This window comes from Aspergillus multicolor, assembly GCF_047715735.1.
Source record: "Aspergillus multicolor strain CBS 133.54 unplaced genomic scaffold BDW74scaffold_7, whole genome shotgun sequence".
Classification (NCBI taxonomy): domain Eukaryota; kingdom Fungi; phylum Ascomycota; class Eurotiomycetes; order Eurotiales; family Aspergillaceae; genus Aspergillus; species Aspergillus multicolor.
In genome coordinates this window covers 240,706-254,866 of record NW_027395958.1, presented here as the reverse complement: position 1 = coordinate 254,866, position 14,161 = coordinate 240,706, and the positions used below count along the sequence as shown (strand labels likewise).

Below are 14,161 nucleotides of genomic sequence, written 5' to 3'. Positions count from 1 at the left end.
GTGCATGCGGAGGGATTCCCCGCCGAGGACTAAACTGGGGATTGCAGGTGCCGAACGTGAAGACTTGAGCTGATTGAGTCGCTGATATGGCTATGTACTTTTCTCGCTCTGTGGAGGCTGCCTTGACTGCGGCGATTGTCCCTGACTACGTGCTGGAGTATGGTGAGTTTGCCTACGCTGGGACTTACTTCCGAAGAGAAAGAGGGGACTGACAGGTTAGCTCCCCTGGTATGGCTGCATAGCGAGGACCGATACAGACCATCCGGTATTGCTGAGCATCTGAACCATGTCGTGCCGCAATTGAATTACGAAACGATCGCGGGCGTCTCAACACCACTCACCCTGGATAACCTGGACCAGCTCAATGCGCTTGGTAACGAGAGCGTTTATCTGACTTCGCAAGAAGGTATCAATGCCGACCCGCAGCCTGAGTGGTTTAGTGGTGCATATATCGATGCGAATGGTCAAGCCAGCGAGGTTTCGTCCATTATTGTCGTCAACGACCGCGGAGAGGGCGAGGTCGATGCATTTTATTTTTATTTCTATTCGTGAGTTCTTCTCCGGAGCAGGGCGCTCAGTGCAGTTCTGATCCTGGGTAGATATAACCAGGGTAACACCGTTCTTGGTATGGAGTTTGGTGACCATGTTGGTGATTGGTGAGCAGCATTATTCGTGGATGTACTTGATCTGACCGCTGCCGCAGGGAGCATAACATGATCCGATTCCAGGACGGGGCGCCGCAGGCTATTTGGTACAGCCAGCATTCTGGCGGACAGGCGTTCACATATGAAGCGACAGAGAAGCAGGGAGTGCGACCGATAGCGTACTCCGGAAATGGCACTCATGCTGTATATTCCATTCCTGGGTGAGATCTCATCGTAGACCCTTTCCCTCGTATTGTATTGACGTGCCCAGTGCTCACGACCACACGATTCCTGGCCTTAACCTCCCGGCTGGCTTTCTCGTTGACCAAACGGACAGGGGCGTCCTGTGGGATCCTGCCGCTGGCGCATACGCGTATAGTTATGTGCCAGCCACGCAGACATTCGAGCCCTATGACCCCAGCTACCCAGTCAACTGGTTGAGCTTCAATGGCAGATGGGGGGATGATGCGCTCCAAGGAGGACCCGAGTTGTTCGGCCAGGCGAAGTACGTTGGCGGGCCCGATGGCCCAAAGTTCAAGAAAATCCAGCGAGAGCAGGTGTGCCCCAGCAGTCCATGCATTATCCTTCCGTTCCTCATTTGGAGCGTGGAATCGGCAGAGCTTCTTTCTGCGTCACAGACCGTTTCTGCATGATATGACCCATGGAGTCTTTCATTTTGGTGCGCGAATATGTGAGCTCGGTAGACGGCAGTTGCGGAGGGTTTTAGACCTTAAAATCGACTGATTTCCGTCTTTTGTATGTCGCATAATGTCAATTGGTTCGTGGGCGATAAGTAATAGCGAGTAATCGGTAGCTTGTACAAATATCCTGCCTGCGACAGTATCTCAAAAGTCAAAAGTCGAATGGTTTCTGGAGCGATTTCGACAGTCCGACGCCGAGTCAGGGGCTGCGTATAGGACGAAGTCTGAACATCTCGTCAAGAGTCTGAGACGGACGGAAGTTTCCTTTGTTAGCGTCAGCCAAAGAAACTCGCTCTTGGGTCCGGTTCAGTCGGACAGTGCTGGTTTAACGCTCGGAGCAGCCAATCAATCAGCCAATTTTCGGTGTTTCGTCGGACAAGGTGGATAAGGCAAGGTCATACGGCAATTTCACAGATGAAGAGTCATGCTCTGCTGCCAATTTCTTGTGAAATGCCGCTCCGGAACAGGATCCGCATAGTTCAAATGAGTTGTTTTGGATGATTCAAAAGCACATAAGATGAGCTCCGCAAATGCAAGCAGACGGAGAATTTATGTGCAGCAGAAGTGCATCTGGGCGGCAGATTATTGGAAAGTGACAGGCGGAGGAATGCCGACTCCGATCAGACCGATCCCCACGTGCCCACTCCACGGTGTGAACTGTGAGTCTGTGAAGTGTTCGGCCCACGGCCGGATGATGCCGCAACGCTCAGCACAGAGATCGGATAACGAGACTCAAAATATCGGGGATTTCTTAACAGTTCGGTACGTCGAGTCAAAGAATCCGGGTCCCGATGACCGTTGGATAGGGCTGACCGGGTCCGATTTCAAAAATTGATATCATCTTGCTGACTGCACGAACGTTGAGATACGGATGGAGTTTGGCGATCGTCGGGCCCAATTTAAAAGGCTTGGGCCAGTCGCGCTGGGTCACATCCCAACCTCAATTACACCGGACAATCCCACAACCGGGTCTCAGATGCTCAGGATCATGGTGAAACAGCAAAAGCAACCATCAGGAGATCCAATTCCAACTTGAGATTTGGCGCTGCGATGGGAGAAACCTCTTGAATTGCGAGACCGTGCCAGGCCGAACCAAAACCCAGCCAAGCCCGTCGGAGTGGGGGAGTCTAGACTTAGTTCCCTTGACGTTTTTGTCCGCAGCCCCTGAATCCCTTCAGCTTGAGCTCGAGCTGTCTTTGTACAAAAGAACTTTTGGGTCAAGAGGCGTAGATTGCTAGAACAAAGTAGTTGAGGAAAGTGTCTGCAGCTTGAGCAGCCCTTGCGACCCTTCGTTTAGCATCTTCACCCGCGCCATCCCCTGTACGCCCGTCAGTTGGGCCGCAGCACCTCGTGGGCTGCTGTACAAGAGTTCATAACTCCAGACTCCAGAGCAGTCCTGACTCCTCAGGCTCAGTGCTCACTGGCCGATCTTCATTCAGTCTGCCCGCCGTCCAGTCCTCTCGTTTCATTTCTCTCCCGTCCCTTCTTTCTCCCCTCCTTTCTCTCTCATTGCATTCCCTCCTTTTCTTCTGTGTTGATTATTCTCACCTGTATGCGCCGCATTGGCCGGACGCTGTGAGCAGGCAATTTCGTTTCTCTGTCCCTGCAATTCGAGCTTGACATTCGAGCTTGCGAAAAGGGTGAAAAGACCGCAATTCCCGTCGCCTGGGGCCAAGTCCACCGACGTTTCTTGCGCTCGTCATCCTCTGTCAGGAGGCAAAGGTTCAATTCGGCATTCGCTTGCTGGACTCGTGAAGTGTCAATATAGATAGCCTCTGCTTCCTTGGAATCGACTTCCAGGGTATATTTTCCGTCGCGGTCTCCATCTCGACCGTCACAACTAGGGGCCTATCGCCGCGATTTCTGGATATAGAACTAGAAGTCAGAAGCCCGGATTGAATACCAATCTGAAAAACTTCGACCTGCAAAGCCGGTGAGTGCCTGATGTGACCTATGATGTGTCGCGACTAGATATACCTCTCATTTGCGCAGCATCTAAATCTGAGACAATGTTCATTCGCAGGTCCCCACTCTGATTTAGAAACCCCTCGTGTTACAGAGTCGAGTCCTTTCCGATGGCGGCTACTGCCAGCCGGGGCCAAGCGCCCATCGATGCTCCTTCTGTCCCGACTGAAAATGGTCACACCCAAACGAAGGATTCGCGCAGAACATCTTCCTCTCTGGGCTTCCTTCGCCGTTCCAAGTCAACAGAGCCAATCGGAGGAAAGTCCCGCAGCAAGAAGACGTCCAAAGTCCAGATGGAAGAGGAACTCCGGCGCCAGCGCGAGGCACAGCCTAAACAGCCTCCGCGTCTTCCTGTCCTCTCGCCCCCACCGATCATTGAAACTTTTGGAGGCGACGAAAACCGTGACCCTGTTGCTGATGTCAAGAGCCCCCTCTCACCTACCCAACCCCGTCAATCTCGCAGCGCAATGAGTACTCCTGTACCCCCCGACTATAACAATGACCCCTATGCGCGAACTGAGAGCATGACGCACCGGGGCCGTTATAGCTATGCGAGCAGCTATGTCAGTACCGTCAACAACCCGCGCCGACTGCGCCGCCGCAAGGACCCTACGCCGTACAAGTGAGTTAAGGCTGTGTTAGGGAGCTGTTGGAGCATGCTAACACTACACACAGTGTTCTTGTCATTGGGGCGCGCAACTCGGGCAAGACTTCGTTCCTCCATTTTCTCCGCAAGTCGTTGGCCCTGCCGCCGCATAAACACCCCTCGCGCTCGCCCGAAGAAGTGGAATATGATAGCCATAACCCCGCTAGCGAAGGGTATACTTCCCACTACCTCGAGACCGAGATTGATGGCGAGCGTGTTGGTTTGACCCTATGGGACTCTCAGGGACTTGAGAAGAACGTCGTCGACATCCAGCTACGTGGTGTTACTGGTTTCCTGGAGAGTAAATTTGAAGAGACGTTGAACGAGGAGATGAAAGTCGTCCGATCGCCCGGAGCCCGAGACACCCACATCCACTGTACTTTTTTGATTCTCGACCCGTCTCGCCTGGACGAGAACATCGCGGCTGCGGAGAGGGCGGCTCAAGGGACGCCCCGGGCGTCTGACTCTAAAGTCCTAGGAGTGCTTGATGAGAATCTCGATCTTCAGGTGCTGCGAACCGTCATCGGCAAAACTACCGTGGTTCCCGTGATCAGCAAGGCCGATACCATCACCACCGCGCACATGGCGTACCTCAGAAGAGCCGTATGGGACAGTCTGAAGAAGGCCAATATCGACCCCCTCGAAGTCCTTACCTTGGAGGACTCGGAGGAATACACGTCTGAAGAAGAAGACGAGGATGAAGAAGAAAACGATATCGAGACCCCCAAAGCTGAAGGAGTCGCTACCGAAGCTGGTGCGACAGAGCAAGAAGAACCTGAGCTCACGGCCATAGGATCCCCAACACAACCCAGTGAAGGCTCCCGCAAGGATTCCGTTTCTCAAGCCGCTACCCCCCTTCTTCCATTCTCGGTTCTATCGCCAGACAAGTACTCGTTGGAGGGTGATGGCCCCATTGGACGCAAATTCCCTTGGGGATTCGCTAACCCATACGACCCGGAGCACTGTGACTTCCTCAAGCTCAAGGACTCTGTGTTTAGCGACTGGCGATCGGAACTGCGTGAGGCTAGCCGTGTTATCTGGTATGAACGCTGGAGAACCAGCCGCCTCAACCGCCACGATGCCATTGCTTCGCCGAAGCAAAAGTCGTTCGGTGGTAGAACAGGCCCTGACTTTGGACGTCGCCTTCGGTAAGCAATGTCTGAGACCACAGCCATTCGTCAATCTTTACTGCAAACCTCGACCTACACTTGATTCGATTACCCCTCCTCTTCTCCGTTCTCCTTAGTTCATGTGCACGCTTGTCCTACTGGCGCTGCTCGCACTTCCAATCGCCTCGAGCCGAAAAGGGTCGATTTATTCGTCGTCCTCACTCGACTCAGGCTCTACGACTCCTGATAACGTCCGACTATAATGATACGCAGCAGTGCTCCATGAGCTCAAATTGATGAAGCGGGCTCGACTTGTTCGATGCGCAGCTCGCACGTACTGAGGCTCTGCATGCCTAGCATACCTGGGTAGGTGAATACAAGCCTCGGCACTTTTGGGTTTGAATCCACAGGCTGTTGATCTGCGCCACGGCCTGCTATCTATCTTGGATGCCCAGTTGCGAGATATGTCATATTTCACGTTTGCCCTTTGTACTTTATTGGCCCCCACGTTTTTTATGTTCATTATACCACCTTCTGTTCTACTACTAGGATGTCACTGCAATATTCAGATGTCTTTGACCCGTGCGTTTCCTTTTGTCTATCCCATGTCAAACAAAATTGGAAGCAATTGGCTTACCGTCGGTCAACTCCGTTTTCTCTTGCCTCGCTTCACCACATGTATTCTTGATTACTTGCACTCCAACTGTCGAGAAAATACCACATACGCTTCTTTTTTAAGTCTACCGTGTAATGCGTCCATATCATGACCTCTCGAAGCGCCCGGCTCTTTCAGCGCTTTGAATCCTGCCACTGTAATGACCCGCTGATTTCAATGAGGAGCGGCCAATGGCGTGACACTTGGATACGGACTCGGGCTTGGAGGCAGCACTCAAGTGGCTCGACAACCTTGCTTGCAGCGCCGGCTGATGCAACACGAGACAAGCTTGCCTCCTTGAGTAGTCAGTAATCTCCCCATCCAGCTGAGTTTGCTGCTTGCCGTTACACACAAGGCGCTAGAGCGTCACCAGTCACAGACGGTCCATACAAGCGATCGAGACAGGTGGAGCTAGCCTGCTCACCTGCAGTAGTAGGGCCTTGGGCGATGCATTGTAAGCTCCGGATGCGGCTCCAAATGGCTGAAGAGGGTGGCGACGATTGGAAATCGCACGGTGAAATCACCAGAATCGCAGACCGGTTGTTAATGATGAATTATCTGCACGGGAAGCAGGTTTTGGTGGGCAGAGTTGCGGGCAGGAGATGTGTAATTGTGTAAGTGTGCCTCGCCCCCAGTTCTTCTTCAGCTGGGGGCGTTTTTTTGGTTCAGCCGCGCGATGGATCAAGAAGAGATGCACAAAGTGTCGGTGATCGCGCTCGTCCCCTCTTTTTGGCCCTGAGTATCGAGCCTAGACGCTCTTCCTGCCTCCTCAGTTCTTCTTCTTTTTTCCTGTTTTCTTCTCCATCCGCCCCCATCTTCCTCTCGCTTGACCGCAGTGTTTGTGCGAATTCGTTTGCCTGTGACCCCGCAGCTGTAGTACAAACACACTGCACCAGCTTCTGCTGTCCGTCCTGGGCATCCCAGAATTGTTTGTGGAGAAGCTCTCCTGCTCCAATCTCGCCAGCCAGCTTCGCTAGGAATCTGTCCTGCCTGCCCTCCGTTCCATGAACTCTCTCCAGGTCAACGACCCACGGTCGCGCGGGCGATCCAAGTCGCCCAGCGGCCGGACCCGTGATCGTTCCACGTCTCGCCAGCCCTCTGTTGGCCCTGACCCCGCGAGAAAAAGCACCTTTCTATCTGCCGACCCCGCGGACGAGAAGTCCAGAAGTCGCGGCGTCAGTCCCCTCCGCGGCTACCGCAAGACCTCTCGCTACGGCGACTCCGATTCGGAGCACGAGCGTGATCGCCAGCGCGAGCGCGAAAGCGAGGTCAGAGACTATACGCGCTCACGGACCGACCGTGACTATTACCTCTCCGACTCTGGGGATAGTCGTGATGCGACGAAACGGAGCAGCCAGCGGTATTCTCAGCCGCCGCCGCGGAGGTCCGCGCAGCTTGATACGTATTCGGATGAGGACATTTATTCGGACTCCGATGACGACTTGGCCTATGGCGATGTTCCCGGGAGCTTGGAACGTGGGTATTATGGGTACAAGGGCAGTTCCGGTGCCTCACGGCCTTCGGCTGAGAAGCCGCTCATGACGGGAGCGCTGAAGCCGGGGACTAGCCCCAGGCATAGCGCGGAGTCAGTGAGTGGCTATTCCAAGTATGCTTCTGGCCAACCTGCGTACTCGGGACCACCAAAGTCACAGCCGCAAGCTACCTGGGCACCTATCCCAGATTGTGAGAGACCCGGCTATGTGCCGCCGACAACAGGAGGTGAATCAATGCCTGGGGCGTTTCCGACCACGACGTCAGCACCACCTCCGACGCAGTATGTAAGCCCCAGTACTGCACAGAACCCTTATCCACAGTGGAACGCGCAGCCTCCGACATCTGGCGCACCATATGCTCCCCCCGTGAGCGCTGCGAGTCATCAACGCAGCGCATCCGGAGATCCCAACCTCTACGCGCATCCGGCTGCTTTCCAGTATGCGACGATTGACCCCAATGTGCGGTATTCGTCCAAACCCGCGACGACAAGCTCCTATTCGACACCTTCCAAGCCCGCTGTACAGACCAGTGAGGGTCAGTACGGCGGAGTCAGGTACACTACAGCTCCTCAGCACCCGACTCCTGCTACAAGTGGACAACAGTTTGTCGAGATTGCTCCGGGAAGTCGACACACGCGTCCGCATAGTCTCAGCGTGTCGACTGCCAATAGCTTAGGTGTTGGAGGTCCCGACCCCAACAACCCACCACCTGCCAGCCCATTGCTAGAGGCCTACAAAGGAACCTACCAAAGCATATCCCCCATGCCGTCACCGATTCTCATAGCACCCAGAGACGAAGACATCTCCGACTTCGAGCCGCTGGACAACAGCACAGACAGCGAACGGCGAAGAAGACGCAAGTCGAAGAAATCCAGAGACGACGGAGGCCTCAAGGAGCCTACGAGCGACCGCTCCAAACGAGGAAGCAGCCGCGTACGACATGGTCGCCACGACTCCAAAGACTCCAGGGGCGGTCGCGATTCCCTCGCCATGATACCATCCACCGGCGACCGACGGAAGGAGGTCTCATTCTACGACGCCACAGACGACGCCCTAGCCCTCCGCGACGCGCTCTCCCACGCCCGAAACATCGACACGAAACCCCTAATCCAAATCCTCCCTCACCTAACGAACCACGAGATGCTCGACCTCCGCAAAGAATACAAGAAGCACGTCAAGATCCACGGCAAGGGCGTTAATCTCGCTAAACACATCCGCGTCAAGCTGGGCAATAGCTCACTCGGCAAAGTCTGCTACGCAACCGCCCTCGGCCGCTGGGAGTCCGAGGCCTTCTGGGCAAACTGCTACTACCAGTCCGGCTCGTCTCGCCGTGAACTCCTTATCGAGTCTCTCTTCGGCCGTAGCAACGGCGAGATGCGCGAGATCAAGGAATCCTTTAAGGACTCGCGATATGTCGATAGCTTGGAGAAGTGCATGAAGGCTGAGCTGAAGGCGGATAAATTCCGCACGGCGGTTCTTCTGGCCCTGGAAGAGAGCAGGCAGAGCGAGCGGGATACCGTCGATGCGGAGCTCGTCCATCGCGATGTCCAGGCTCTCCATGCAGCTCTCGTCTCGCGGAATGGCGGCGAGACGGCCATGATTTATATTATTGTGCGCCGGAGCGACTCGCATTTGCGGGAGGTTCTTCGCACCTACGAGAAGACCTACCAGCGGAACTTTGCGCGGGAGATGATTCAGAAGTCCCAGAATCTTGTTGTACGTTTCCCCTCCGTTTCTTTACTTCGCTCACTACTAACTCATATATTATAGGGAGAAACTCTAGCGCATATCCTCAACGGTGCCATCAACCGGCCTATGCGCGATGCCTTGCTTCTACATCAGGCTCTCCGGGAGTCAAGGTCCGGCAGGGAAAGGTCAGAGCTGTTGATCTCTCGGCTCGTACGTCTCCATTGGGAACCGAGGCATCTTGAGAATGTCAAGGTGGAGTATCGGCGCCGGTATGGCGAGCGTCTGGAGGAGGCTATCGCGGAGGAAATCCTACCGAGTAGCGGTGGGAGTGAGTGGGGAGAGTTCTGTATCCAGCTAGCGCAGAGCTCGCGGACGCATGCTGCGAAGGGTTAAGTTTGAGCGGTATATAGATGTTCGGTTAGTTTTGGGAATGACTGGGTGGTACGATACTCTTAGGTTTTTCTATCTTTGTTTTGGCCTGATTTCATGGACCTGGAAGCGTGATGAGTTATGAGATTTCGAACGCGCCATTCTTGGATGTTTCTTTGCTTTCCCAGAGTATGGATAAAATATGGGCGGAGAATACAAGTCGGACGTTATTTGCTCTTCTACCACATCAGTGATACCTAAACGAAGATATGGGAATCGGAATCTCGCGGAAATTGCTGTCAGTGTCACGGTATGTCCTTTGCAAGTCAACTGACAGGGATGGACGAGTCTTGGGGTACGACATTGTGAAATGACCCGTGTACAAAATACACCGCGGCGTGTACCACGTCAAGCAGCAGGAGCTGGCTCAAGGGTCGAAGACCTCTGGCGTATAACTGCTGCAATGCCGAAGCACAAAAAGGTTATAGTTTGGAGGCTCCGGTGCCAGCGTATAAGCACTAATCGGACCCTGGTTCGCTATGTCGTGAGAGGAGTCAGCACACAGCATTCGCCTATCCATGGCCCCGGGGACCTGAGAATCAAGTCCTGATTGCCCCATGTCCTCTGTACCTGCGTGGATGACAACATCTACCCCCTGGCGTGGCCAGACTAATTTGAGATCGTCCTCAGCCTGTTCGCCCAGCGTCATCATTGTTCATCCATTTCACGGCGAAACCTCATAGAAAACCCTGCGTTCTTATCAAGAATATTCATGCTTTTTCCGCGTCAATGCAATTTGCGAGACCAGTGAACGAGGATATACCCTGGGCCGAAGGAGCGATAAGCATTGGGAGATGCCCACGTCAGGACCTCCACATTTCTAATCGAACCTAGCGGGCGGGTTGGACTGGGTCATGCACGGATCTGCATTGGTACCATTAGTACGGGGTAAGTCTCCTGTGATGTATGCTGATCCTGTGATGTACTCCGTACATATGAGGGGTTGAAGTACGGGGCAGCCACTAACTTTGAATGGTGGAAACGGTCACACAGCGCAGGCACGGACTTGCAGATAGCCAACCACTCTGTGCCCAACGACTGAGTTGGCCAGTCGGTTACCAGGCTGGCGTTGCAGCGCAGGGCAGCCAAGAAAGAGCGTGGGAAAATGAGTGACATCAGGGCAATCTCGGTTCCAGTCTCTCACATGATCCTATACCCCCGATGGTCACTCCGACGAGGGAAGCTGAGGCCTGGTGTTGTGGGTGTTGCTGGATGTGAGAGGGTGTGCAGACTTGAAGATGGAGAACGCTTGATGGCTGAAGGGGTTCCGGCTCGAGGGATGGCATCTTCCTTTCTGTGCACTCTCCACTCCCACGTTGTCCCAGGTGATGCCCTCTACCTACTGCTTCTTTATCCTTCTGTTTCGTTCCAATACGTTCTGTCTTTCTGCCGTGGAAGTCAGCCAACCCTGATTCTACCTCTAACCCTCCGAGAGCTGCCAGTTGTGTCCGCTACCGAGGCTTATCACGCCGAGCGACTTTGATGCCGGCACAACAGGTTTACCTTCGTTTGATTTAGCTCTATGCTCGCTAGCTGGAGCTTACTTCCATGCTGGCCTGCTATAGGTTCTCACACCCTTCTGAGTTGATCCTCCCCTAGTCAGTCCCATTCCAAATCACTCTGCGGAGTAGCGGTGGAGCATAAAAAAAAGAAATACTAACTGGATGTCTCCTATAGGAACCCCATTTACTCTGTGGAGTAGACACCTGCTCTTGCATCCCTGCCATTCCTCGCTTGATTGGTCGTTATCTCTTGTTTCCCTCGTTGTATAGTGTCGACCGCATGAGCCGGTGCAGATAGAATGATCGGTCAGACGACACTGCTCGGGAAAGTTATGCCTACACATGTGCAGATGCTTTGCTTCGGCTCCTCGAGAGTCTAGACGGAACCTCCCACATGCTGGGCAGCGACTATTGGCTCCTAGACTCCTATAAAGAATCCTTCATCCGCCTGGAATGCGAGATCTACCCACTGTAGAGCCGTGCCTAGCATTCCGCTGTCCATTCCCAAGGCCCACATTATTGTTCGACTGTTTGTCACTCATTGAGCTTGCTTTATTATTCCCTCGGTTGTTGAGTCTTTTGGGCCACAGTCGTTAAAAGGATGTTGCACGGCTGAAGATCAGCTATCCCTATCACCATGCACTTCTTTTCATTAGGCTTCCTATGCGCATGCTTGGCAGCCTTTATAGATGCCCAGTCAACCTTCTCCCCAGCTCGCCCTCCGGCTCTACCTCTAGCGGTCAAATCCCCTTATCTGAGTACGTGGTTATCAGCAGGGAGAGACGGCGGCAATGGAGGCTATCTTGCAGGGGAATGGCCAACATTTTGGGAGTGAGTACTCTGAAGCATCCGAGACCACTGACGTCGAGAACTAAACTGAAACAGAGGTCAGGTAACCGGATGGGCTGGTCTAGTCCGTGTTGATGGTCAAGTCTACACGTGGATGGGGCTTCCAGGATCAACTACTGTGAACCAAACCGCGTATGAGTACACTTCGACGAAAAGCATCTTCACTATGCACGTTGGCGATGCGGTAGAAATGAAGATAACATTTCTCTCACCAATTACACCGAACGATCTTCGACGGCAGTCACTTGTGTTCTCGTACCTGGATGTGAGTGTCACCTCACTCGACGGACAGTCCCACAGTGTACAGGTGTACGCAGACATATCAGCTGGTGAGTTCTATCATATTCTCATTCAGGTTGACAATTGTTATTGACTGTCCCCTAGAGTTTGCGTCTGGCGACCGCTCTGCCATAGCACAATGGGACTACGGTGTAACTGGAGACGGCGTTGCCTACCACAAAGTCCATCGTCAAACGCCATTTCTCTTCTCTGAGCATAGAGACCAAGCCGAATGGGGTGACTGGTACTGGGCAACCGACAGTGGCCCTGGTCTCACCTACCAAGCGGGGCCTGATGTCGATGTTCGAGGCGCTTTCACGCGTAACGGGAGGCTCACCAATAACAATGATGCTAACTATAGGGCGATCTCCAACAATTGGCCAGTATTCGGGTTCAGTCATGACCTTGGATCTATCAGGTCTTCCACTAGTGTTCTTTTCTCAATAGGTCTGGCTCAGTCCCAGGCTGTTCAGTACGCTGGAAGCTCTTCTAGTTTATCGCCAGTGCCGTCCCTATGGACGAACTACTTCAACACTGCGCTCGATGCTGTAAGTCCTCTCCCCCTAGCGTCAAACGGCCCTGCGGTTGCTAACAAGTCTGCCTTAGCTCAATTTCTTTCATCATGACTATCAGGAAGCAAACTCCCTCTCCTCAGATCTTGACCAGCGCATTGCTCAAGACTCCATTGCTGCTGCTGGCCAGGACTACCTTACCATCACATCTCTCAGTATTCGCCAAGCGTTTGCTGCAACTCAGCTTTGTGGACCAGCGGATAACCCTTATCTCTTTATGAAAGAGATCTCTTCCAATGGTAACATGAATACAGTGGACGTGATCTTCCCTGCTCACCCCGTCTTCTTATACACCAATCACGATTTGCTTAAGTTTCTCATGCGGCCTCATTTCGAGATTCAAGAATCTGGCCATTATCCGAACTCCTATGCCATGCACGACATTGGTGCTCATTATCCGAATGCTACGGGTCATCCGGACGGGAATGATGAGCCAATGCCACTGGAAGAATGTGGTAACATGATTATCATGGCTCTTGCATATGCGCAGAAGGCAAACGATACCGCGTACCTCGAAACTCACTATACGATATTGAGGCGATGGGCCGAGTACTTGATCGAGGATTCTCTATATCCTGCAAACCAAATATCTACAGACGATTTCGCGGGCCCATTGGCGTATGCTCAGCCCGTTTATGGATATTTTCCGAGTCAGCTAACGGCATCCCTAGGAACCAGACTAACCTTGCCCTCAAGGGCATCATCGGTATCGAGGCCATGTCAGTCATTGCCGGCTTAGCAGGCGAGTCTGATGATACGGGTAATCTAACCAACTATGCTCACGACTATATTGAAAGATGGCAGACTCTGGGCATATCACGCAGTACAGCCCAGCCGCACACGACATTGTCGTATGGATCAGACAGCTCCCATGGTTGGTAACTCCCAACATGTGCTTGTGCAATACTGACTATTTGAAGGCCTTTTGTACAATCTCTACGCTGACCGTGAGCTGGGTTTGAATTTGGTTCCGCAATCCGTGTACGATATGCAAAGCAGTTTCTACCCAACCATCCAGAATCAATTTGGCGTGCCATTGGATACCCGACACCAGTACACGAAAGGTATGTTGTCATCAACCCGTTACCGACGCAGAACTGACGGTAATAGCTGACTGGGAGATCTTCACCGCGGCGGTCGCTTCAACAAGCACAAGAGACATGTTCATTAGACTCCTTGCCAACTGGATAAACGAAACCCCGACAAATCGACCACTCACGGATCTGTACGATACAGCGACCGGGGAGTAAGTGTCCTTACCCTAAAATCCAGGGTCACTTTACTGATTCCACCAGCTACCCACCAGTAGTATTTATTGCGCGACCTGTTATGGGAGGAGCTTTTGCTTTGTTGCTTCTGGGTAGAAATTCCTGAGCTTAGGTATATACATACCTTATTGTTGACAGAGCTGGTTAGTCGAAAGGCTAGCTAGGTGATTGATCGAACACTTGTTGATTGTTATCTATGGCGGTGTTTAGATATGTAACATGCTGTGGTCGTACATAGCTTCGGTTGCTCCTGGATAGTGGAAAGCGCTCTAGATGCATATCTAGAAGGCTTGAATCAGATACCAGCCAGTGTACTTACCTTTGAGTCTGATAGAAAAGCATTAAGTGACGTGCTGATGA

The 14,161-nt window shown here is 53.0% G+C and overlaps 5 protein-coding genes across 5 annotated transcripts; 4 read left to right on the top strand and 1 right to left on the bottom strand.

The window, feature by feature from the left end:
* Positions 1 to 92: 92 nt before the first annotated feature.
* On the top strand, positions 93 to 1,297 carry BDW74DRAFT_176439 (uncharacterized protein; the record flags this gene model as incomplete). Its single annotated transcript, XM_073728604.1, has 5 exons — positions 93 to 162; positions 221 to 548; positions 600 to 656; positions 704 to 865; positions 916 to 1,297. The coding sequence occupies 5 exons, from the start codon at positions 93 to 95 to the stop codon at positions 1,295 to 1,297; spliced, it is 999 nt and encodes a 332-aa protein (XP_073585560.1).
* Positions 1,298 to 3,189: 1,892 nt separating this feature from the next.
* On the top strand, positions 3,190 to 5,189 carry aspE (septin). Its single transcript, XM_073722225.1, has 3 exons — positions 3,190 to 3,278; positions 3,369 to 3,932; positions 3,986 to 5,189. Exons 2-3 carry the CDS (start codon positions 3,421 to 3,423, stop codon positions 5,106 to 5,108), a joined length of 1,635 nt encoding a protein of 544 aa, XP_073585559.1. The 5' UTR covers positions 3,190 to 3,278; positions 3,369 to 3,420; the 3' UTR covers positions 5,109 to 5,189.
* An 886-nt stretch (positions 5,190 to 6,075) lies between these two features.
* anxc4 (annexin ANXC4) lies at positions 6,076 to 9,497 on the top strand. Its single transcript, XM_073722224.1, has 2 exons — positions 6,076 to 8,929; positions 8,984 to 9,497. Exons 1-2 carry the CDS (start codon positions 6,725 to 6,727, stop codon positions 9,293 to 9,295), a joined length of 2,517 nt encoding a protein of 838 aa, XP_073585558.1. The 5' UTR covers positions 6,076 to 6,724; the 3' UTR covers positions 9,296 to 9,497.
* A 1,383-nt stretch (positions 9,498 to 10,880) lies between these two features.
* On the bottom strand, positions 10,881 to 11,337 carry BDW74DRAFT_127943 (uncharacterized protein). Its single transcript, XM_073722227.1, has one exon. It carries the CDS (start codon positions 11,175 to 11,177, stop codon positions 10,947 to 10,949), a length of 231 nt encoding a protein of 76 aa, XP_073585557.1. The 5' UTR covers positions 11,178 to 11,337; the 3' UTR covers positions 10,881 to 10,946.
* Positions 11,325 to 14,107, top strand: gta1 (glutaminase GtaA). The gene is made up of 8 exons (XM_073722226.1): positions 11,325 to 11,664; positions 11,719 to 12,011; positions 12,067 to 12,509; positions 12,568 to 13,151; positions 13,205 to 13,407; positions 13,454 to 13,597; positions 13,644 to 13,779; positions 13,829 to 14,107. Exons 1-8 carry the CDS (start codon positions 11,471 to 11,473, stop codon positions 13,905 to 13,907), a joined length of 2,076 nt encoding a protein of 691 aa, XP_073585556.1. The 5' UTR covers positions 11,325 to 11,470; the 3' UTR covers positions 13,908 to 14,107.
* The last annotated feature ends 54 nt before the right edge of the window (positions 14,108 to 14,161 follow it).